A 25,125-nucleotide genomic window follows, 5' to 3' on the forward strand; every position below is an offset into this window, starting at 1 on the left:
GTGCTGCAGAATTCTCTAGTGTTTTCCCACAAGGACATGGCCAATCTCCTTGGCAATACTGCCAGTATTAGAATACCGTGTCTAGCAGTGTATATCTGGACAATGAAACCAAGACCCATTAACTCTAAGACCCCAGCTTCTTGCAAAGTCAAGGAGCAATGCACCATTTTGACCATGGTTGCGAGATCCATGCAGACCAAGGCAGTCCTCATAGCTAGCCCTGTCAGTGCCAGACAGTGGTTGCATTAAAATCACACATGACCAATAAAGTGTTACCTCCTGGACATTCATCAATCACAGAGTGAAGCTGTGAATAAAAGGTCTCCATCACAGAGACATCACTCATCAGAATCGGAGCATAAATCGAGACAAAAGACCCAACATCCAGTGAATGCTCGAGTCTGAGCTTCATAGTACGCTCACTGTCAGGGATAACATTCAAAACCATTGGAAGGAGCTGGTCTGCCCCAGCAATTGCCACTCCCTCCCTACACCGATTGTTGGAATGACAACACCAAAAGTAGGTGTATCCACCCACGGACATCTGGTCACTTTGCACCACAGACTGATTAACTCATTCCATCTGCTCAAAGTGATATTAATCAGTGAAATCACCTGGTAGAGTGGGTGGTTGCAAAGAAAACCTGCACCCTCTTGGCCCTTTCTGGAATGAGCCGAAGACCTCTAACATAAGGTTTCACGTCAGGTAAAGAAGAGATGGCAATCCGTAGCTCAACAGTCACTTTTCTCATTTCATTGTTTGATAACTGGTTTGGTGATGATAAAGACATGTTAGGATGACAATGTACCTTGCCAAACAGGTGTGTCAAAGCTCTTCTACAGGAAAAATAGTCAACATACATCCTGATGGTCAGCAAACAGTTTGGATCTCAATCCAATTGACAATTTGTGATGGGAACTTGAGTCCATGACAAGGCTCCGTTCTGCAAAATTAAACTGTTAATGGCTATTTGAGAAAAGTTGGATCCAGCATGATGGAAAATTTTGTTTTGTTTTGTTTTTTTTGTTTTTTTTGAATCAGTGAAGTCCAAGCCCTAATTTTTTTTTCCACTACTTCATCTGGAAAGAAATACGTCATTAGTTATAGTAATTCAACTGAATGTGTTTGGTGATGGTTTTACGAATCCAGAATGTTATCTTTGATTTGTTTAACTGTGAAGATCCCATAATTTACCCCCCGCCTCCCCCTAACCCAGGGGTTGTTGGATAAGATCACTTTTCATGCGAGGTGAAAAGCAAAGCTGTACTAGACAGAGTTGGGCCTTCTCTGACACGTTTTGACAGCTGAAGACCTATTTCAGAATGATACAGCAAAAATAGATAAACTACACTTTTCCCATGCCACCTTAATGGTTAGATTGAAAGTTGCAGTAAAAGCTAGAAATTCCTGAGGAATTTGCTACAAAATGGAACACCAAAGAAACACATGATATTTAAGTCCCTGTTATGACATGCACAGCTTAAGAAACAATGTGGTTATTGGGCAATGTTTCACATACTTCATGTATTTGCAATGCACTTGCTGTATTACACTGATGTTGTTTTAGCTCTTTTCACACATTTGTCAATGAATCGCTGCATGGTGACATAATTACGGACAAACTCAAAGTTACTCTTTGTAATATTTTTGCCTTTATCATTTTGCAATACTTTCACCTAACTTTTTCTTTGTTCGGTTCACATCACTATATAAAGCCTCTACAAATAAACTGCAGATGCAGCTGAAACAGACTCACAGCTGTACTGCTTCAAATGAAGCAAATGCAAAACACTGACTGAACAGAGGATGTGGTTGCATATGTAGTCACTTGACACCCAAAGAACACTGACATGAATCGATATGAAAACAGGTATGTGTTCACAGTCATACAGTCGTTAGGCCAGACTTTTTTTATTTTATGGTTTACGGACCCGCCGACACGATTTTTGGCATTTTAAAATAAATTTAAATTCGGATTTTAGTTTTTTTTTTGTTTTGTTTTTTCCTGCCGACACTAAATGCTCCGTCATGGCCAGTGATAAATGAAAAATAAATTCCGTTTGCCATTTTGCACTTTAGGGCCTTTCACACCGGATGCAAAGCATTATTTTCAATGAGACGCGTTACTTTTTTAGAGGCGTCGAAAGCCGAGCTAAAGCGAAGCTTCTGACGGGAGTGCGCATTGCCGCTTGTCGACAGGCTGACATGGTCAAAGTTCAACCCAATCCAACTTTCGCCGCTCTGAGCTGTGACGTAGCTTCGCGCCGTCCAATAGGAACGACGCGTCGGGCCAAAACACGGAAGACTAGTGGCAGAAACCACTGATCTGTAGAAATGTGTCACAGGACTGCTTATTTATAGAGCAGTTTTCTGAAGAAAAATCCTTCCAAATGTTTTTTTTGTCAAAATTTATGATTACTGTAAAAAAAAAAAGTTTAGAACACTTGTAATTAAAATAGCTAAATAAATAAATAAAAGGTTCTTTAGAAACCTTTCTTCATCTGTGTCAAGGATTTTATATAGTTCATGCTTATATTATCATTTATTTCCTTTTATGACTACGTGTACTTTTCCTCTTTGTGAGAAGAGGAGGTTTTAAAAAGAAAGACTTGTTGTCTGCATTCTTCATAATTGAGCAAACTATTTTTCATTTTGCATAAGTGCCTTATCCTGTTTTTGACAAGCCACAAGGCTCATGTTGCAGGAATGGAAGGTTCCAGCTGCTACCTTGCCTTGCTATCTCCCTCATGCAGACATGACTCATGTGTAACCTCTCCCTGACTGTCCTTGTTTGTTTTTTCTCATGTTGGTGAACTAAATAAAAAGCCGAGCCAGAGGAGGAGATTTTAGGAGAGCTTTGGAGCTGAGGACTTACAAGCTGCTACTGCCTGCTCCTACTCTCCTCCTCTGCGCAGAGCATAAAAGATATTTGCCTCTCTCTGACTGGTTTCTTTACAGTGTCTGTGCCTCTCATTTCTTTAAAACAGGGTGCAAACCCAACAGCTTTTTCCTGGCGCCCAACGTTGGGCGTCGACAGATCTTCTCGAGCGAACAGAGGAAGACGCACCGCTGACAGCGCGCACTGAAGAAAGTCCTGAGGAGTGTATTCTCCATCGGGCCGGTGACCATAGACGTCCACCTCCGCTCGCCGTAGTAGATTGACGACGCCTCCGAACCAAATGAGAGGCAGACACTGTAAAGAAACCAGTCTGGCCTTAACCATGACTGCATACGACACCTCACATTTTTGCTCGGTGATGCAAGCTGCTCTGAGCGAGCAGTTGAGTACTCTGCATGGCAACATCTTACAAGTGTGTGAGAGAATGAGTGAATGTGATCATAAAGAGCTTTGAGAGTTTGCATCAGATAGACCATGGCTGCTATATAAATATAGTCTATATACCATTTAAAATGAAAAAGTAAACCTGTCAATTGTGATCATCAGGTTACACACCACAGCCAAATATTGTAAAGTCCACCGAAGCATAAAATTTTGGGCTACGTTAAAAACAACAACAAGCCACACACATATACAGGCCTCTCAAAACTCCAGTTACTGAGAGAGTGTAACTCACTCACAAACATGAGCTCAACAACTGACCCAAATGGAATGTGGAGGGTTTTTCCCCCCACTGCGACAAAACCTTGAAAGGTGCCAGGGATTGCAATGGTGTCACCAGCGCTCACGAGAAGGTGTTTCTGAATGTCATCTGCAGGATTACAGTCTACACAGGTATTCAGAAACATTAAAAAAAAAACAAAAAAAAACCACACAAAATACAGGCAAAGCAGCAAAACTAGATTTCCATTTAAGGAAGACTTCTGCCTAGGAGGTAACATGCACCCAGTTCAGATTTGCTGAAAGAGAAAAGCAAGGGGAAGATGGCCAGGAAACAACAGCCATTTTGCTCCAGGACCCAGCCCACCCACGTGGAAATTGAGACCAGCTGGAGAGCAAAGAGGCTCTGGGTGTGGAGGAAAGTCTGGAGAGAATAGATCTCTTCTTTGTCTGCGCGGCCTTTAAATACCCCTCCTTTGTCAAATACAGTATCATATGTCATTATACGAATGCGCACTGCAGATGGACACACACTGGCACAGGATGTTGGGACCTTAGTGCACAGCAGTTTCTTCCAAGTAAAGTGTACACATTCAGAAACAAGTCAACAGCAAGACTGAGTGACTGAAACCGTTCTGAATATAGCAAACTCATCTTTTATGCATGTTTGCCTATATCGCTGATGACAGGCTACCTTGACAAAAGCAGCTGTGCATCAACACGACTACACAGCAATCATTTTCAACTCTTAACACACTGCACCTGCAAAAACAAAAAAAAAAATTTGCTAATAGATAAACACTGCAGGGCTCCAAGGCTAATTTCAGATGTTATTAATTAAACAGCTATTTTATTAAGTGTGTCTTCCTTAAAATGTATAAGTCAAAGGAAATTGTTTTCGGAGACAAAATTTATTGTTTAAACCTGCGACTACATTCAGGCTAACAGATAACCCCTAAACATTTAGAAAGCAACTTGTTACTAGACCTAAAAAAAATATAGCTAAATAGTAAATATATAAATTGTGATGTAGGATTGCATATGTTCAATTACATCTTTTCTAAAAATACCTGTTAAAACACATCATCCCTTAAAATATCACCAACGGCTGTTCAATTTATAGTTTACCAGCTGTTACACCCCTATTCCACAAACTGCCATTCAACTACAATCTCCCACAATCCAAAAAAATTGCAAAAACAGGATGAAACTGCTTAATCTGTCTTAACGCTTAACAGACTGGCTTATTAAATGCATACCTGACAACCCGCCAGAAAACAAAAGTAAGGAGCTGTGTCCTCATCAAGGGTCGCAACAAACGCTACTTTGGTTTCAAATTTTTACCTCAACAGAGCACGATCAAACAAGTTTCAAGCTGTACTGACTACGAATACCTTTTAAAGATGTTCAAATATGACTGAAGCTGCTAAGACTATGAACACCTGGAAGTTAACGTGCACTCGTGACATTTCTGCAAATCAGGATGAAATATTTGCAGGGCTGTGAATTGAAAATTCACAGGGGGTCGAGCCGGGGTTTAGGGCCTGAGGGGTCCCAGAAACCAAATTACTTTTGTATCTAATGATACATTTTCAGCATCTCCTGGAAGAAAAAATCTCAAAAGAAGTGCATATTTAAATGATCCTAGATTCAACCTTTCATTTAAACTGTCAATGATAATGTTGAAATAACAGAATATGACGTTGAAGTAGGACCTGGAATGATTTTCCTTTTAATTGTAAACCAAATTCTGCATTAAGTCAGAATAGTTAAACTACATGAAATTCATGAAGACTGAAAAGACTGTTAAAGCATTTCAAAAACCACAGCTAAAGCTTGTAGTATATTTAGAAAAGCATGGTAAAATATCAATAACGCACCTTACAGTAAAAAAGTCACATATTGTTGTGTAAATTCCTGTAACTCCACAGTGTCTTTTTCTCATGAAAAAAACTCTACATTAATAAAAACTCATTTACATTCTTGTGTAAATTCATGTAAATCCATTCAAAGCCACAATGTATTTTTCCAAAGAAATAAAGTCTAGATTAATAATAAAAAAGGAGTCACATAATCTTATCTAAAATCCTGTTTGAACAGCACAATGTTTATTTTCCAGGGAGAGAAAAATTCTTACTGTGTTTCCTGATGGCACAGTTCGCTTTTCCTGTTTCTTTTATCTTTCAGGTGTGTTCATCAATCAATCAATCTTTTTTTTATATAGCGCCAAATCACAACAAACAGCTGCCCCAAGGCGCTCCATATTGCAAGGCAAGGCCATACAACAATTATGTAAAACCCCAACGGTCAAAACGACCCCCTGTGAGCAAGCACTTGGCTACAGTGGGAAGGAAAAACTCCCTTTTAACAGGAAGAAACCTCCAGCAGAACCAGGCTCAGGGAGGGGCAGTCTTCTGCTGGGACTGGTTGGGGCTGAGGGAGAGAACCAGGAAAAAGACATGCTGTGGAGGGGAGCAGAGATCGATCACTAATGATTAAATGCAGAGTGGTGCATACAGAGCAAAAAGAGAAAGAAACAGTGCATCATAGGAACCCCCCAGCAGTCTACGTCTATAGCAGCATAACTAAGGGATGGTTTAGGGTCACCTGATCCAGCCCTAACTATAAGCTTTAGCAAAAAGGAAAGTTTTAAGCCTAATCTTAAAAGTAGAGAGGGTGTCTGTCTCCCTGATCTGAATTGGGAGCTGGTTCCACAGGAGAGGAGCCTGAAAGCTGAAGGCTCTGCCTCCCATTCTACTCTTACAAACCCTAGGAACTACAAGTAAGCCTGCAGTCTGAGAGCGAAGCGCTCTATTGGGGTGATATGGTACTACGAGGTCCCTAAGATAAGATGGGACCTGATTATTCAAAACCTTATAAGTAAGAAGAAGAATTTTAAATTCTATTCTAGAATTAACAGGAAGCCAATGAAGAGAGGCCAATATGGGTGAGATATGCGCTCTCCTTCTAGTCCCCGTCAGTACTCTAGCTGCAGCATTTTGAATTAACTGAAGGCTTTTTGGGGAACTTTTAGGACAACCTGATAATAATGAATTACAATAGTCCAGCCTAGAGGAAATAAATGCATGAATTAGTTTTTCAGCATCACTCTGAGACAAGACCTTTCTGATTTTAGAGATACTGCGTAAATGCAAAAAAGCAGTCCTACATATTTGTTTAATATGCGCTTTGAATGACATATCCTGATCAAAAATGACTCCAAGATTTCTCACAGTATTACTAGAGGTCAGGGTAATGCCATCCAGAGTAAGGATCTGGTTAGACACCATGTTTCTAAGATTTGTGGGGCCAAGTACAATAACTTCAGATTTATCTGAGTTTAAAAGCAGGAAATTAGAGGTCATCCATGTCTTTATGTCTGTAAGACAATCCTGCAGTTTAGCTAATTGGTGTGTGTCCTCTGGCTTCATGGATAGATAAAGCTGGGTATCATCTGCGTAACAATGAAAATTTAAGCAATACCGTCTAATAATACTGCCTAAGGGAAGCATGTATAAAGTAAATAAAATTGGTCCTAGCACAGAACCTTGTGGAACTCCATAATTAACTTTAATCCGTGAAGAAGATTCCCCATTTACATGAACAAACTGTAATCTATTAAACAAATATGATTCAAACCACCGCAGCGCAGTGCCTTTAATACCTATGGCATGCTCTAATCTCTGTAATAAAATTTTATGGTCAACAGTATCAAAAGCAGCACTGAGGTCTAACAGAACAAGCACAGAGATGAGTCCACTGTCCGAGGCCATAAGAAGATCATTTGTAACCTTCACTAATGCAGTTTCTGTACTATGATGAATTCTAAAACCTGACTGAAACTCTTCAAATAGACCATTCCTCTGCAGATGATCAGTTAGCTGTTTTAGAACTACCTTTTCAAGAATTTTTGAGAGAAAAGGAAGGTTGGAGATTGGCCTATAATTAGCTAAGATAGCTGGGTCAAGTGATGGCTTTTTAAGTAATGGTTTAATTACTGCCACCTTAAAAGCATGTGGTACATAGCCAACTAACAAAGATAGATTGATCATATTTAAGATCGAAGCATTAAATAATGGTAGGGCTTCCTTGAGCAGCCTGGTAGGAATGGGGTCTAATAAACATGTTGATAGTTTGGATGAAGTAACTAATGAAAATAACTCAGACAGAACAATCGGAGAGAAAGAGTCTAACCAAATACCGGCATCACTGAAAGCAGCCAAAGATAACGATACGTCTTTGGGATGGTTATGAGTAATTTTTTCTCTAATAGTTAAAATTTTGTTAGCAAAGAAAGTCATGAAGTCATTACTAGTTAAAGTTAATGGAATATTCAGCTCAATAGAGCTCTGACTCTTTGTCAGCCTGGCTACAGTGCTGAAAAGAAACCTGGGGTTGTTCTTATTTTCTTCAATTAGTGATGAGTAGAAAGATGTCCTAGCTTTACGGAGGGCTTTTTTTATAGAGCAACAGACTCTTTTTCCAGGCTAAGTGAAGATCTTCTAAATTAGTGAGACGCCATTTCCTCTCCAACTTACGGGTTATCTGCTTTAAGCTACGAGTTTGTGAGTTATACCACGGAGTCAGACACTTCTGATTTAAAGCTCTCTTTTTCAGAGGAGCTACAGCATCCAAAGTTGTCTTCAATGAGGATGTAAAACTATTGACGAGATACTCTATCTCCCTTACAGAGTTTAGGTAGCTACTCTGCACTGTGTTGGTATATGGCATTAGAGAACATAAAGAAGGAATCATATCCTTAAACCTAGTTACAGCGCTTTCTGAAAGACTTCTAGTGTAATGAAACTTATTCCCCACTGCTGGGTAGTCCATCAGAGTAAATGTAAATGTTATTAAGAAATGATCAGACAGAAGGGAGTTTTCAGGGAATACTGTTAAGTCTTCTATTTCCATACCATAAGTCAGAACAAGATCTAAGATATGATTAAAGTGGTGGGTGGACTCATTTACTTTTTGAGCAAAGCCAGTGACAATTCTACTGATTATTGTCCTTGTCATACTTTTTCAAACCGTCTTTCTCGCCATCTTCCATCTGTCTGATGTTGCTCCGTGACACACACATGCTGCAAAATTCTTCTTTTAAAAAATTGAAAGCTCTGTAACTTTGCAATGTCCACATGCTATGTTTAGCTTAAGCGTCTCGCAGGAGCCACACAGTGTCCCCACAGCAACCAACCAGTCGCGCTTTGCTAACCCTAACCCTGATAACAGCCATGCTTTCTGCGAAGTTCCGCAGATCCGAGGACACTGATTTGTATCTGTAACACACAGATCAGTGCCCGCAGACTTATAAAACTTGCACGATGTCGTAAAAAAAGGCAACGCTTTGCGATAGACATTTTAAAAATTCAGTGAAGATCACAATTACAGAGTACAACATAACCCCCCCCCATCCCATGATGAAATCTGCAGAATCCCTCTGATCTGTAGAGTTTTCACAGCCCTGTTTTTGAACAGTTCAAAAATTTGACCCCGATTTCAAATCTGGTGCCGATGACGGTCGTAACTATTATGTATACCAAGGTTGTTCAAGATTGACATAGATGGATCAAGAAGTCGCTACGATGCTTCAAAACATTCTGATTTGCTATTCGGGATGAAATGGGGAAGAGCGGTGCTTTGTGAAAGAGCCCCATTATACCCCTTCCTGACGGACATCTACACCACCCGCTGCCTCAGCAGAGCTCAGAACATCAAGGACAGTTCACATCTCGGCTCCCAGCTGTTTGACCTGTTGCTCTCTGACAGGCGCTACAGGTGCATCAAAGCAAGGACAAACAGACTAAAAAACTGTTTCTTTCCAAGAGCCATCACTACCCTGAACTCTCACATGCAATGACTCCAGCCATCAAAATAAGGTACAATGTGCAATATATGTGTCACTGTCACCGCTGCTCTGCTTTAAACAGTACCTCGATATTTATTCATCCCATGCAATACAATCATCTTATATTCTTATCTTATATTTGCACTTAGAGATTTTCATTGCACTGTCCTGTAGGACTTTATACTTGTAACTACTTATACTTTTTTTCACTTTATCTGTTTGCACTGAAAAGGGAGAAACTCTCTCCAATCTCATACATTTTGTGTAATGACAATGAAGAGCATTCTATTCTATTCTAAAAAGATTAGTGTGAATACTGTTATACACAGACATGAAAGAGATTCTTACCTGACTGGAACACATAGCGAGCCAAGCCTTGCATGAGCTCTCCTGGCCATGTAGGTGGTGCTGTCTCACCTGCCTCTCTTTTGAGTCTGAAAGTGAGTTCAAAGCCAAACCCACTGGGTCCCTCTGCACCTGTGAATCTGATACATACAAAGAAAGCAGAACTTGTGTCATAAAGGCATTGCATCCAGGACTATAGGTGGACTTCCAGCATGGAGATAATGTCTTTTTTTTGGGGGGGGGGGGGGTGATGGGACTGGCACTGTAACCCCTGTAAAACATCCTTGACACTGGAAAAGATCTCACTTTTACACTTCATGAGAATAACTGTGCTGCTGCTTCCCTACAAATAACAGCATGCATTCTGGAGGGGATTGGCAAAAGTCATTTGGATCCTCATTCCAGGGGTGGGAGGAGCCTTAGAATGCACCAGTGATAGTCTTGTCTCTAGAGGGTGGCCAGTGGTGCAGTGCTGAGGGGTCGGCCACTACACAGTATTGCCGAGCTCCAAACCTGAGACGCCTAATAAAACTGGGCACGTGAAACATCATTTTCCTTTCACAAGGATGGTCATCATTAACTGCTGTCAAAGAAACACCAAAAGCTCTACATGGCAATGCTCTACATGCTCGTTCCACTTGACAATATACTGAGGGAGTGGCAGTTGTTCTTGCAGACTGACTCCTTTCAGCAGTCACAGACAGCACCCCTGCCAATGAGCCTATTATGAGGCTCAGGTGCTCTCTGGGTGTCTTTTCTGCTCTCACTGTACTCTCCATCTGTAGTAGGGATGGGTATCAATAAGATTTTTATCGATATCGATACCATTATCGATTCCGCTTATCGATCCAATTCCTTATCGATTCCCTTATCTATACCTCTTGTGAATTTTTTGTGTACTTACAGGTTTTCTATCTGTTTTATTCTTTTACTTCTGTTTTTAATTATGTATTTTAAAAATTTTTTTATTTATTTATTTTTTTATGTTGAACTGTTTTATGTGAGGCGCCTTGAGACGGCTTTTGTTGTGATTTGGTGCTTTATAAGCCGATTAAATTGAAATTGAACAACATTTTATTGAGTCTTAAAGTAAATAAATATGAAACTGGCCACTGGATCCTTAAACTTTGGACATAATAAACTCTACATGGTGGATCCTTGATCTCTGGACATAAATAGAAATAAAGAAAATCTGTAGTTTTTGTCAAAAGCATTTCCTTTCAGACATTATTGGCATGAATGTCTTTCCATACGTCTGAGCTGAGCTCTTACAGCCTGCTGTGCTGCACGTCAGGATGGAATTTATAAAGAATGCAGCATGTCTCATTTTGGGAGGAAAAAAAACATTTTAGTCAATTGTAGTTTCTTGTCTGTATTACAACGTTTGTAAGAGGTGTCATTTTATTTAAAGTGGCAATTCGTTTTGAAGTTATTAATTCTGACCGGACTCTGTCTCAGTAGAGAGCCGCGCAACGTTTGGAGCTGTGCCAACGGAACGGAGGATAATTCTCGTTTCTTGACTGCAACAAGATATGAGTCCCAGTTCGTGACTTCAATCTACACAAAAGTGACTCACGATATTTTAATGGCTTTGAGAGGGGTTAAGACGCGGACTTGCCGTTTCTGAAGAGCAGCGAATCAAAGAACCAACGAGCGAGCGGCTCAAAGCACTGTTTCATTGGTTAACGCTGGTTCATGCTTCAAACTGGTGTCGCGCTGCAGAAACGGTTGATTACAGAGCTGCTGCAGGGTCTGTAATCAACATAGAGCAATGATCATTTTCCCAACAAACACCCTCAAAAACAACGGCCGCTCTGAAGGACCGATAAGGGAATTGTTAAGCAAAAAGGCTATTGATATTGGTGGATCGAATCATTTCTTAACGATACTCGAAAAGAACCGGTTCTCGATACCCAACCCTAATCTGTGATGAGTGATATCTTGGTGAGGAAGGCTTACAGCCTCACTCTGTGATTGATGACTGTCCTAGGTGTGACACGCCTCTGTTCACAGTGCGACCAGAGACATTGATGGGGCTGGCAAGAAAGACTACCAGTTCCCACGTTTGGCATCCATGGTGAAATTAGCTCAATGATCTCTGACTTCCCAAACGTTAAGAGGCTACAAGTTGCTGGATTCTGGTTCCAGCATCCGGGGCAGTACTGGTGGTGTAGGCAAGGAGATCCATGTTCTTGCGGGAGGCCAGTGGAGAATCCTGCAGAACTGCAAGATCTATAGAAGTGACCAGTTTATGGATGCTGTCCACATTTTTGTAGTTTACCAAACATTTGAGCTGACATCCAACAGACTGATATCTGCTTGATGTCCCAGATTTAATCACTATCGATTTTATGATCAGCCTGGTTTACACGCAGTCTATGTGAAAGACTTGCAAACACAGATGCAACAAATGATCCAAATGTAATGTGGGAGTTATTTTGTAACAAGACTGTGAACGCTGCCAGGGAATGCACTTGTGTCACCAGTATTCACAGGTGTTCCATCTCGCAGTGCACTACAGATATCATCCAGAAAATTTGGACTGCATTGATTGGCAGGCTGTACCAAGATCTTTGCACATTTCTGTAAGTCTTGTGTGGTATCGGAATTCCAATATGGTCCACTCAGCAGAAGTGGACCAATTCAGGTATGCGCAAAAGATATGCATCTAGCATTTGTATAATCAATAATGTTGTTTTAAGCTCATTATAACAAGGCACTTCTCAGTGAGGTGTTGCGTATTTTGAAGTTTCTGATAAAAAAAAAAAAAAAAAAAAAGCTTAATAAAATGTAACAAAATGAAAATGGCTACAAAGACAGGTACAGGACACATATGCTAAAATTGAATTCTACAGGTAGGGTATGAGATGGACAGAGCTACAACAAGCTTTTGTATGCACAGAGGGAAGAATTCGAAGTCACTTATGGGCCTGTCACACCTTAACGATTTAGCTAGCATATCCCGACTTATGAAATATTTGGCAAATACGCTGTTGTAGTTAAGAGCACGATGAAGCACGCTGGTATATGTCACAGTACAGCGAGATCATCAAAAAAAGTTTGAGCATGCACAATATTTTCGACATATGCTCAAACATACGGCTCATGCGTCCTGCATACGCAGGCCATAAGTTGTAGGTAAGTTATGTGATTATTCTTACTTGTAAGTTACCCATAAGTCGAAATACATCGAGATAATGTCTAGCGTACCCAAAACGTATTTCTAACCTATGAGTAATGTGTTTTGAACCTATGTGTAACTTATATCAAACTTATCTCCAACGCATATTCACGTATGTAGACATATTTTACCCTAACCCATCCTTTACACTAGTCTGCGCATGCACGAACCCGGTGTCGCAGTCTGATTGGTCCCCCTGCCTTCACTGTGCAAGCATCATGACGGAGCATTAGCAACAATTAAAATTATCGCCTCGTTTCTGCTTAAAACTGACTTTACAATGATTTAAGAGATTTCACTTTGTCATCTGATGGTTAATAACATTATTCCCTTTGATCGGTAGAGAGTCAGACTCAGAGAGTCAGTCTCAGATGTACTGGTGTCGCACTCTGACCTGTCTTTTATTATGAAATAATGCTAAATTTATGTGGAAATGGTTGTTGTACACAAGCTTCAGAGATGTGTCGCTGAGATAGATGATGATTGGACTGCAGTTTTAAGCAGAAACGAGGCAAATCACTGCTGATGCTCCGAAATGACACATGCACAGTGAAGGCAGGGGGACTGATCAGAAGTGGGGACCGTTCTGACTGCGACACCAGATGACCACAGAACTTACTGAATGTGACTACGTTTACATGCAGCCAATAACCCTTTCATAACCTGAATATTAGCAATAACCCGCTTGCGCACAGCCATGTAAACACCCGCAAAAACCAGAATATGCTCATATTCTGGTTTTTAAAAACCCGAATATGACCCCTGGGATACTCCTTGTCTAACCCAACTATCAGGTCATATAAACGCGCATCAGAATATCCCCATAGAAAGGAACATTATTTTGTGTTCTGTGCATGTCCTATCCACAAGGACTCTTGGTCTTTTGAGTACGGCAACTACTTGTATGCAGCGCACGCAACCCACCGGACACCACAGAAGCAGAAGTAAACAAGCATGGGGAAATCCAGATGCGGCAGCACAGCACCACACTTTTGGAGCGAGGAGGACGAGTACTTCATTAGTATCGTGAAAGACATGAATATAATGTCTTTCATTGACGGTAGAAAGTACCGAGATAGCGACACTTACAAGAAGGTGGCCGAAAAGTTACACGAAGCAGGATTTGCACAAACGCCAGACCAAATCAAGCACCGGTGGAAGACATGCGTTGTTGTTTAGATGGGATAGGGATATTCCAAATGATACCAATGGCCATGTATACAGGAGTAACTCTGTCTGCTTAAGCACGTAAACGGGTTATTCCTAATGATTCAGAAACCAGAATATTGATTTTATCCCGAATATTAATGGCGTGTAAACGTAGCCTGTGTCAGCTGCCGTATAATGGCATACTGACATACATATTCAACACAGCCAGTGCATTCATCAAATTTTTTATAAGTTGGCATGCCTTGTCTAAATCATCAAGGTGTGACAGGCCCATTAGCCTTTGGGTTAATGTTAATGAATCTTACAGCATAGGAACTGTCACGTGAAGACGATCACCCAATCAGATGAGTTCCATCTCCCATACCTGTAGCCAGTGTCAACACATAAGCTTTGATTTGCAAGGTGTAAGGCTACTTTTGTTTTATCCCAAAGCAAACAGAAACAACCTATTTTAAGCATTCATCCTCTGTATGAATCAAAGCTCTAACAGTAGACTACTTACTCGTGGACCCTATTGTCACCATACAGGTCGCTGAGTCCAAAGCTGACATAGTGCCAGTGCTCCTGGATATCCTGGGATGGACAGCCCGTATTTCTATACATACTGATGTAGTCTAACGGATCCGGACCACCTAACCTGCGAGAAGCATCAAATGAAAACATTGTCACTCAGTGGACTGTGTACTCGTGTCTGACCTGACGATGCAGAACCACTGTTGAAATGCATTTAAATGTACTTTCGTTAAATAAATATGGTTCATTTCGTCAAAACTGAGTAGTATTTTGGCTTTTTCGTGCGGCTATAATCTTAGCTTGGCAGCTGACTAGCTGTCGCTAAATAAACATGGCTCATAAAACCAGCGTCAGGTCACCATCATGATTATGGACCTACCAGTATTTTACAATAGCTGTAACCTGAAGCGGGTTAGCCTGTTCGGGATAAAGTCGCCGGCATTCTCCGTAGATCGCTTGCAATCCGGGTGGAAACAGCGGCACTAGCCCGTGGGTTTGAGCACCGCTGCTAGGCCTTCCTTCATCCATACTACGGCCTTCAACAAAAGTACTGTCTTTAAAAACAACCTGAACACAGTTTTTTCTTCTGTCACGTAGAAAAGAAAATCAATTAAAAACGTACATAACGAAATTACAAAATTTCCGTACGGGGCACTCTGTATAAACAAGCTTATCTTTCATTCCAATCTGTGTGTTACTTCAGCACAGACAACACTCTGAGGTAAACGCTCTGCCTTAACGTGTTGCCAGATCTCACACCAGAAAGAAGCAACCAAGCCCAAAACGTACAGTCCATGAGCTCCATGAAGTGCAAAACAGGCAACAGCACAAAACTGATTTGTTTTGTTTGTTTGTTTGTTTATTTGTTTTGCCTAGATATTCCAAACTATATCTATACCCATACTCCAAAATTAACAAATACAAAATACAATAACAATAATAATAACAATAGCAAAAATCTTTGTGCAAGTTCACAAATTATTCTCCCACCACACACACACACACACACACACACACACACACACACACACACACACACACACACACACACACACACACACACACACACACACACACACACAATATTTTGGAACTCAAAAACATAATAATTAAATGTACCAAAATTAATATCAACATTAATATGCCATGTGTAGTGCAGGTAGCTCAGTGGAATGAGGAGTTGGCATACCAATGTGTTGACCTTAGTTTGATTCCTGGTCTTGTTATCTGGTATGGTTGACTCCTGAGCGCCTCCCTAGGGAGGTGTTCCAGGCACATCCATCTGGGAGGAGACCCCGGGGAAGACCCAGGACTAGGTGGAGAGATTGCATCTCCATACTGGCCTGGGAATGCCTCAGGATCCCCCATTCAGAGGTGGTCAGTGTGACCTGGGAAAGGGAAGTTTGGGGTCCCCTGTTGGAGTTTTGCCCCCACGACTTGAACCCGGATAAGCGGTTGAAGATGAGTGAGTGAACGAGTGAGGTATAAATGAAATTAAAGCAACTGCAACAATATGTGTGCAACTTTGCAAAAATAAATAAATAAATTACCCCAAATTCATAAAAAATTCTTCATTGCTTACGCAATCATTTTGGAACTCAAAAACATAATAATAAAATGTCACAAAATTAATATCAATATTAATATGCCATGTGTAGAGCAGGTAGCTCAGTGGGATAAGGAGTTGGGATACCAATCCACCGACCTTGGTTTGATTCCTGGTCTTGTTACCTGCCTGTGAGCATGGGACAATAAACTTCACCTGTCCAACCAAAGTCGCTTATAATAAGTACACCTGGCAACATGCAATACATACGTAACCACCGTCACAGAGTGACGGCGAAAAATAGCCAATCACGGTAGGACTTTAATTATAATATGTTTAATAATTTCTTATTTAAAATCATTAATCATTTATATATTCAATAACTTATTATTTTAAATTATTCTTAATAATTAATAATTATAATTTTGAATATATATATAATTATATACAGTATATTTCCTGTGCCATGCCACAGCTAAGCTTCATGAAAATCAGTCCAGTAGATATTTTTTTGTTTGTTTTCCATATTCCTACTAACAACCAACCAAATACAGATGAAGGCACATCACTGGTTATTGATTAATTACTTAATATAAATAGGTGATGTCTGCTTCATTCCACACTGATGTTGATGTTGAATAATGTGTGAAAAGTGTATTTAAACTTTTTTTTTCAGTAGAAATGACACTCAATACTATTTTCTTTGCAATAGATGGCTTGGTAAGAATTGCTCTCTCTCCCTCTCTAAATGTCACACGTGGTGACCTGAAAAAGAGCTGCTCTGATGAGTCATGTGCCGCGTAATCTGTCTTGAACCTCTTTAACACTTACATAGAGATGGAGTTTCATCTTAAACAAGCCCTCTAATTACATGGCGGTAAGTAAGCCCCTTTGGCTGCCCCCGTCTTTTGCACTCGGGGTCACCACAGCAAATCCAAGGTGGATCTTCAAGTTGAATTGGCACAAGTTTTACGGCGGATGCCCTTCCTGACACAACTCCACATAACATGGAGAAACGTGGCAGGGGTGGGTTTGAACCGGGAACCTTCCCAGTTCAAAACTAACCACTTGGCCCCCACTCCTGCCCCCTAATTACATGTCGGCATGCGTTAGAAATCCTCTTGCGGTCTTAACGCCTGAAACAGCCTGCTTTGAACATTTGTATCATATGTAACAGAAGTCCGTCTGGCTTCCTGTCTTGTGTGAGACACACCTTCTAATCCAGTCTGTGCCACACACCCACATGGACTATTGAAGAAAGAAAGAAACGCCCCTTACTGAAAGGAAAGAGGGCGTGGCCACCAGCAGCACTTCTCCATTTAAAGCAGCAGGTCTTTTATTTTTTTCTCACCTCGAGACCTGAAAAAGTTGCCCTCTTTAAGGATACATCACCTCAGTATGCATGATGTATAGTTGGCTGTAAATTTTAATATCATTTTTCGAGACACCTGATGACTAAAAATGTGTGATAGGACCCCTTTAAAGCATATGCTAGTGTACTGAAATTAAGTTTAGTTTGTTCTATGATGTCATTACGGAACAGAAAGGGATGTTAGCTGTCATGTTCATAATTTTATCATCTTTGTAACCGCTGTCTTGATGACTATATGACTTAACTCAAACCTGGAGATGTTTGGCCTAAATATGTCACATTTTCATCCTTATATCTGAAAATTCTTTGTGTTCCCCCCAATTACAGAACTCAAATGGAGTAAAATCTAACTACACACTGTAAAAAAAAAAAAGAAAAAAGTTAACAGCACAGAATAAAGTGGCCTTCTTTCCTTTATTAACAATATACAACAAAAGCCACATAACATTTTACATCTGCTTCACACAGAAAAAAAAAATATTTTATTGTTTCATCACAATTTAATGATTTTGAAGACAGGCGATGATATTTCATGGCAAACACATGACAAAGTGAAACCACACATACATGAATGATAATTTCTCATGGATAATTTCCATTCCGTGGTGGTGTGCTGATAACTAGGACCATGCCAAAAGAACTGAGCCCATAGATGACACATAGGGATGCCACCATCTATGGAATTCAGTTCTCATGGCACGGCACTTAAAATTCACCCCAGGAACTCCACAATATTCTCACATCTTTTCTGACACGTCTTCATTAATCCCTGTGTCAAATCAGCTACAACATGCACATGAAATAACTGCAGTTGCCAGAAAATGTGATGACACGATGAGTATGTTATTCTGAGTACTCCCTTGTGGTTGAACCACACAAGACCTTCCCCATTTGTCGAGAAAGGCGGAGATGATGAGTTGATAGGGCCAGTTCTGCTTTGCTGGAAAATTGAGCAACAGATCATGATGATGACAAAAACTATTTGACCTTACAGTAGCACTTTTACATTTAGCAGGGTGGATATGTGAAAGGAATATGTGTTTTATGGTTAAAAACACCAGTTTTTGCACTGACATTGTTCAATATATAATAAATAAATTTTGATATCACACCAAGATCAATAAAAAAGAAACTCAAACTCATTATGGCTGGAATAAATGGATTCAGTGTGTAAGAAAACAACACTTCATTTGTATTTGTGTATGTATGACATATAGTAATAAATGGGCCATTTGGAAGATATTCCAGAAAGACATGGTGGCCATCGTACATTTTCCTATTTATTATTTTTAGAGGAAAAATTGAGCTTGGCATAATACCCATATTACATATATAGCCATGTTTTATATATATATATATATATATATATTACTTTGAAAGAATACATGTGGATTACATGTATGTATGTACATACATGTGGATTACTTGTAATGTGATTACTTTTGGATTACATTTCAAAGTAATCCTACCCAACCTTATATATATATATATATATATATATATATATATATATATATATATATATATATATATATATATATATATATATATATATATACTCAATCAAACAACATCTCTGCAAAATTTGGTTTTGTTCAGATATAAGTATCATTTTCTATGTTGGTTTTCTTACACACTGAACCCGTTCCAACCAGAATCATATTGTTTTTAAAAAATGAACTTTTTCTTAATATTGAAATTTTCTTAATATTAAACGTCTGCACAAAATTTGTTTGTTTTACCATAAAATGCGCAACTGTGATATTTTACTCATCTTTGCCAGGCTAATTATATGTAATTTCTATGTATTTATACGTATAATAACATATATGTATTTATATATGTATGTATTATCTGTAATTTGGACACAGTGTGACAGAAAGTGAAAACATAATGAATTTTACCTTCAAAGTGGAAGAACTGATCGGATGCAGTTCTGCTGTTAAGCGTTTAAGAGCCACCTGAGGAATCCAGGATGTTCTCGGCTTCTGCCTTCCTAGAAGTGCCTTTCCTTTCCTGAAACGAAACTCTGTCCACCAGGCTGCATCTGATCTTGATGACGGTCTTCTGTTCACAGCACAAAGTGACTCATCAGTTATAACTGCAACACTCCCAGGAAAAAGAACTTTGGGATAGTGAGATTATGGACTTACGGTTACGGTGTGTTTATTCGAGCCTCCCACACCAAGTTTGACATTAACCGGCTGCTCTGAATGACTGGATCTCTTCTTTGGTGTCAACCTACTGATGGCTGGAGTCAATATTGACAGTGGTAGCTCTGTGACATTAGTTTGTTCAATACGCCCGACTGTATATTGGAAGGCCACGCCTCAACATGTACAGAAAAGTCCTGTCTTCCCAGCACGTTGACCGGGATATAACCAGTTCTACGGCTTACTGGAAGGCAAGAATTTCCAGATGAGGGTATTAACCTTTACAACATGTCAACGGCTTCCAACGGCAGGATCCGCTTTAGGCCAAGATACGAGGCTAACACAAGGCAGAGAAAACTAGTTTAAAATACTTACCCAGTCATTCACTGATGCCTTCCAGATCACACACCTTCCCATTAAACGTGTCCCACAGTCCACCCCATCTCAGCAAACATGAGCGCCGAGGTCTCCCCAGACTGGACGCCCCATTCCTCCCCACTCCTCCCCACTTCCCCTTGATGTTCTGCTCACTCTCCCATGTCGTCAGGGTGGCTGCAGCACACTGACATTCACAGCAACCTTAAATACCACCTTTCACATCACATATCAGCCTCCCTCCCTCTCTCTGGTCTGTTTTACGTCCTCCCTCCATACGGTAAGCCTGACAGTCACTTCCCAGTAAGAAGGAAACAGTGGGAGTGAAGTGCACGCCTCCTCGCAATGAATCAACCAACACACACGTTTCTGAGGAAAACCGGCGACTTGCCCTGCCCCCTTGTTCCCATAAAGTAAGCAGGGGAAAGGCTGTGTCGACTCAAGAAAGCAGGAATTCCCCTATGGGCCTCGAACAGCTGTCGAGAGACGATGACGAAGTGGGCACACTGGAAGGGTGACGTGTAGATGTATGCAAACAGAAAACGTTTTTTTGGTATCGGTGCGCACACATGGCTAAAAGGGTGTTAAATATTAGAGCACATTAACAGGAAATACTGTCCACACACTGTGGCTTTTAAAATGCATAGTCACGTTAGAGACGGCAACAGTTTCCAAGTAACTCTGTCGTAATTAGTATTTGTCAGTACGCAGGGGGAACTGTATGCCCTCAAGCAGATAAGATTGAATCATGGAAAGGTATTCAATAACAAAGCTTATTTGCACTACTTATGTTTGAGACTATGTCGTAGTTGTGTTAAGGTCACGTGAATGTGAGCTGTTTGCTTTGCAACTCTTCGATTTCCTTGTTTTCTTTACCTCACCACACAACAGTCAGAAACATCCCTGGAATACTTTTGTACTTCCTCTGAAAAGTCCAAGCAGATTAACAGAATGGATTTCCTTGATTTGGACAATAAGGGAATTCCACACTGGGCTCATGAAGTTCCCCTCATGTTTTCTAAAATGTCTAAACGCATCACAATGCAAACACAAAGCATTCAAAATGCTTCACTTTTTCCACATTTTGTTATGCTACAGCCTTATTCCAAAAGTAATCCCTATGGAGTAAATTCTTTTTCCCCCCTCAAAATTCTCCTTACAACACCCCATAATGACAACATAAAAAGTTTTTTTTTTTTTTTTGCAAATTTGTGGAAAAAAAAAAAAGAAATCACATATAAATAAGTATACACACCCTTTGCTCAATACTTTGTTGATGCACCTTTGGCAGCAATTACAGCCTCAACTCTCCTTGAATATGATGCCACAAGCTTGGTGCACTGATCTTTGTGTAGTTTTGCCCATTCCTCTTTGCAGCACCTCTCAAGCTACATCAGATTGATTGGGATCTTCAATGTAGAGATGGTGCCTGGTTTCCTCCAAACAAGCTGCTTGGAATTCACACCAAAGGGTTCAATCTTTGTCTCATCAGTCCAGCGAATTTTGTTTCTCATGGTCTGAGTGTCCTTTAGGTGCCTTTTGGCAAACTCCATGCAGGCTGCCATGTGCCTTTTTACAGAGGAATGCTGGAGCTCTGATACAGTGGCCATTGGGTTCTTGGTCACTTCCCTGACTAAGGCCCTTCTCCCCCGATTGCTCAGTTTAGACAGGTGGCCAGCTCTAGGAAGAGTCCTGGTGGATCCAAACTTCTTCCATTTATAGATGCTGGAGGCCACTGTGCTCACTGGGACCTTCAAAGCAGCAAAAATGTTTCTGTACCCTTCCTCAGATTTGTACCTTGAGCCAATCCAGTCTCAGAGATCTACAGACATTTCCAAGGGCGTAGGTTTGGTCTCAGCTTTGGTAGGGACAATACCACCCCCCCGGCCCCCCTGCCCACCACCATCACCCCCTAACCCACTCATACCATTAGACGCACAAGTACAGCATAATACATAACATATGACGACATAATGCTGAATAATTTAACACTTTATTTACAATATTAAGCATGTAGGCAAACAAACAAATAGCTTAAATAACAAAATTGCACCCAAAATCACGAATCTATTCGATAGGCCTACACCTGAGAGAACAAGACAACAAAAAAAATACTTGTGGAGCTAACAAAAAAAAAAAAAAGTTTTTGCAACCAAGATGTATAATTTATTCTCTTCATCAATAATGCAGTTGTAGGTATCTGTCAACCTAATTAAAAAAAAAAAAAGGATTTCCAATGATATATATGGTGTATTACGGTAAACGAAGCCTGTGATGTCATAACGCAGAGGAAAAACACGGAAGTTTCACACTAATGCGCCGCTGATTCTCATTACCGTAAGTTCTCATGTAAGCCCTCACTCTGAAAAATTTAACACTGACAGCAAGCCAAGAACCCGTGCTTTCCAACAGTATGCTATATGTTGCATATATTACGGTAAAGTGCGTTCGGTGACTTTTGAAACGAGGCAAAAGTATGAAAAAGAGCGCAAAAGTGACAAAAAAAAGTACAGAGACAGACAGCAAACATAAATGTAGTAATTTCTGAGGAAAAGGCAGGATGTTAGTGTCATTTGTGAAGGTGTGTGTGGGTGTGCAGTTTATTTTAAGTGTGGCGCACAGCATTGTTCGCAACCCCTCCACCCCGCCCTTCTTGTTTTTCTGCACCGGAGCAGTGTTGCCAGATATGAAATATGAAACTATCGTACCAAAACATCAAAATTATCGTATTTTGGGAGAAATGATCGTACACAAACAAAACGCATACAACGTAGCTATTTTAGCGTTTTTTTTTTTTTTTTTTTTTAATTTCCAAAGAATTTTATGTCACATTTTTAAACAGTAATTATAGTAATGGGGAAACTAGAACGCACTACTAGAAAGAGTCGAATTCAACCTCGAGGTCGCTGTCGTCATCCGATGCCACTTGTGCAGATTTTGTTCAACACAGAAAAAATGTTGACACCTCCATAAGGAACTTGAACTTTTTTTTATTTTTCTTGTATATCTCTTTGCTCTTGTGTTTTGTTCGTTTGTTGTTGCATTTGTTGAAATAAAGTTAAAAAAAAAAAAGATGTTGGTTGGGGAATCTTTCTGTCACGGCACAGATTGGATGGGAACTCATTACTTTGTATGAGAGGGGGCGGGCTTTCAAATGACGTTGTCCCGGGCGGCCAAAGCTGTGTGTGTTGTGTCTTTGATGCCGCCTGAGTGCAACACCTGCAAAATGATTCTTGGGTGTCAGAGAGAGATGCGTGTTTGGGCAACCAACTGAAATTATCGTACATATTGGATTTTTTCCCATTATTGATCGTACATCGTACAGAGGGCAAAACTATCGTACAAATACGATAATTATCGTACATCTGGCAACACTGCACCGGAGCCACCCATCCTCTGCGCTCCGGGACCTCCCACTTTACAAATGAAGCACTGCCTGCCACGAGATGCGCTTTGTTTACGTCCATGTGAGAAGAACGTGAGCCAATGAAATTGCAACATGGGTAACCCTGTCATTCTGGCACGTCGAAAACACAAAACGTGACGACTAAAATTATAGTATCGAGTTCGCAAAAAAAAAAAATAGTGAATGATTTTGTTATATAAACAAAAATGCTAAATATTGGTAGGGACTATTTTGCCATCCCAAAATAATGGTTGTGACTTGTCCCTATGGTCCATATGCAAACCTACGCCCCTGGACATTTCCTTTGACTTCATGCTGTGGATTTCTACAATTACCTTGGGATGTGGCTGGACAGCAGACTGGACAACCCACACCAACCACGTGTACTGGAAGGGACAGACAGCAGGCTGTATTTTCTGAGGAGGTTGCTTTTGTTTGACATCTGTGGATGTTCTACCAGTCTGTAGAAGCCGGTGTCCTCGTTTACACCGTGGTGTGCTTGGGGGGTGGGGGGCAGCACATCCAAGGACACATCCAGGCTGAACAAACTGATCAGGAGGGCTGGCTCCGTGTTTGGCATGAAGCTGGATTGTCCGGTTACGGTGGCAGAGAACAATGGACAAAGTGCTGGACATTATGGACAATGCCAGTCACCCTCTGCACACTGCCATCAGCAACCAGAGGAGCCTCTTCAGGCACAGAGTGGCTTCACCCAAGCACAGGACCAACAAGACTGAAAAACTCCTTTTTCCTTCAGGCCACCAGACTGTACAACTCCTCACTCAGGGGGAGGAGGAGTAACAGGAAGACAGAGGATGGGAATGAGAGGAGCAATAATAGCCAGTAAACCAATAGTGATCATTCTGAATATCATTGATATTCTGTGTGCTTATTACCCTGTGTGCTGCTACAACCTCAATTCTATCTAATCTAATGCTTGGTTTGTGCTCCAACATGTACTCTCAACTGTGGGACCTTATATGTAGACAGGTATGTGCCTTTCCAAATCATGTCCAATCAACTGAATTTACCACAGGTGGACTCCAATTAAGCTATAGAAACATCTCAAGGATGATCAGTGGAAACAGGGTGCACCTGAGCTCAATTTTGAGCTTCAGGACAAAGGCTGTGAATACTTATGTACATGTGATTTATTTATTTTCAATAAATTTGCCAAAAAAAACCCCTTCTTTACATTGTCATGTGTTATTATGTGTAAGGCTTTGAGGAAAATAATAATAATTTAAAAAAATTGGAATAAGGCTGCAACATACGTAAAAAAAATCTAGAAAAAGTACAGTGCTGTGAATACTTTCTGGATGCACCGTACATCCTGAATTGGGAATGTTTTATTTGCTCAATACAGAACAACAAAAACTGAAGGCAAATACCAACAGAACTGAGAGGTCCATTTACTTAAATGAGTGGTACAGTGACCCCGTAGAGTCCCACCACTGATGTGCGAAGAGTCTAGAATCCACTTTCAAACTATATCCTTGGGCTGGTGGGATAAGTTGCAATTGACATTTGGTGCTGGACTTCAGAAACAAGCCTGGCTTTCATGCTGCTGTTTGAACACTGGGGAAATCACTTGCAAAGGTCACTGAGCCCATTTCCTTTCTTTCCACCACATGCATCTAAAGACCTGTAACAGCC

The 25,125-nt window shown here is 40.5% G+C and overlaps 1 protein-coding gene and 1 long non-coding RNA gene across 4 annotated transcripts in view; both read right to left on the reverse strand.

The window, feature by feature from the left end:
- Positions 1-15,360, reverse strand: part of sufu (suppressor of fused homolog (Drosophila)) — a 35,943-nt gene extending 20,583 nt beyond the window's left edge. For both annotated transcript variants that reach the window (XM_034185170.1, XM_034185169.1), the window contains exons 1-3: positions 14,997-15,360; positions 14,607-14,741; positions 9,757-9,893 (exon numbers count right to left, since the gene is read on the reverse strand). In XM_034185170.1, coding sequence (XP_034041061.1) covers positions 9,757-9,893; positions 14,607-14,741; positions 14,997-15,145 — 421 coding nt within the window. In that variant the 5' untranslated portion in view covers positions 15,146-15,360. The remainder of the gene's footprint in view (positions 1-9,756; positions 9,894-14,606; positions 14,742-14,996) is intronic.
- A 2,575-nt stretch (positions 15,361-17,935) lies between these two features.
- On the reverse strand, positions 17,936-20,162 carry LOC117523755. 2 transcript variants are annotated; one of them, XR_004564610.1, is made up of 4 exons: positions 20,064-20,162; positions 19,689-19,779; positions 19,440-19,602; positions 17,936-18,475 (listed from the first exon to the last, which is right to left on the reverse strand). It is a non-coding gene; the product is annotated as an uncharacterized LOC117523755 (long non-coding RNA). The 2 variants fall into 2 exon arrangements; XR_004564609.1 differs by having other exon boundaries at positions 19,689-20,113.
- Between the last annotated feature and the right edge of the window lie 4,963 nt (positions 20,163-25,125).

Source organism: Thalassophryne amazonica, chromosome 13 (genome assembly GCF_902500255.1).
Source record: "Thalassophryne amazonica chromosome 13, fThaAma1.1, whole genome shotgun sequence".
Classification (NCBI taxonomy): domain Eukaryota; kingdom Metazoa; phylum Chordata; class Actinopteri; order Batrachoidiformes; family Batrachoididae; genus Thalassophryne; species Thalassophryne amazonica.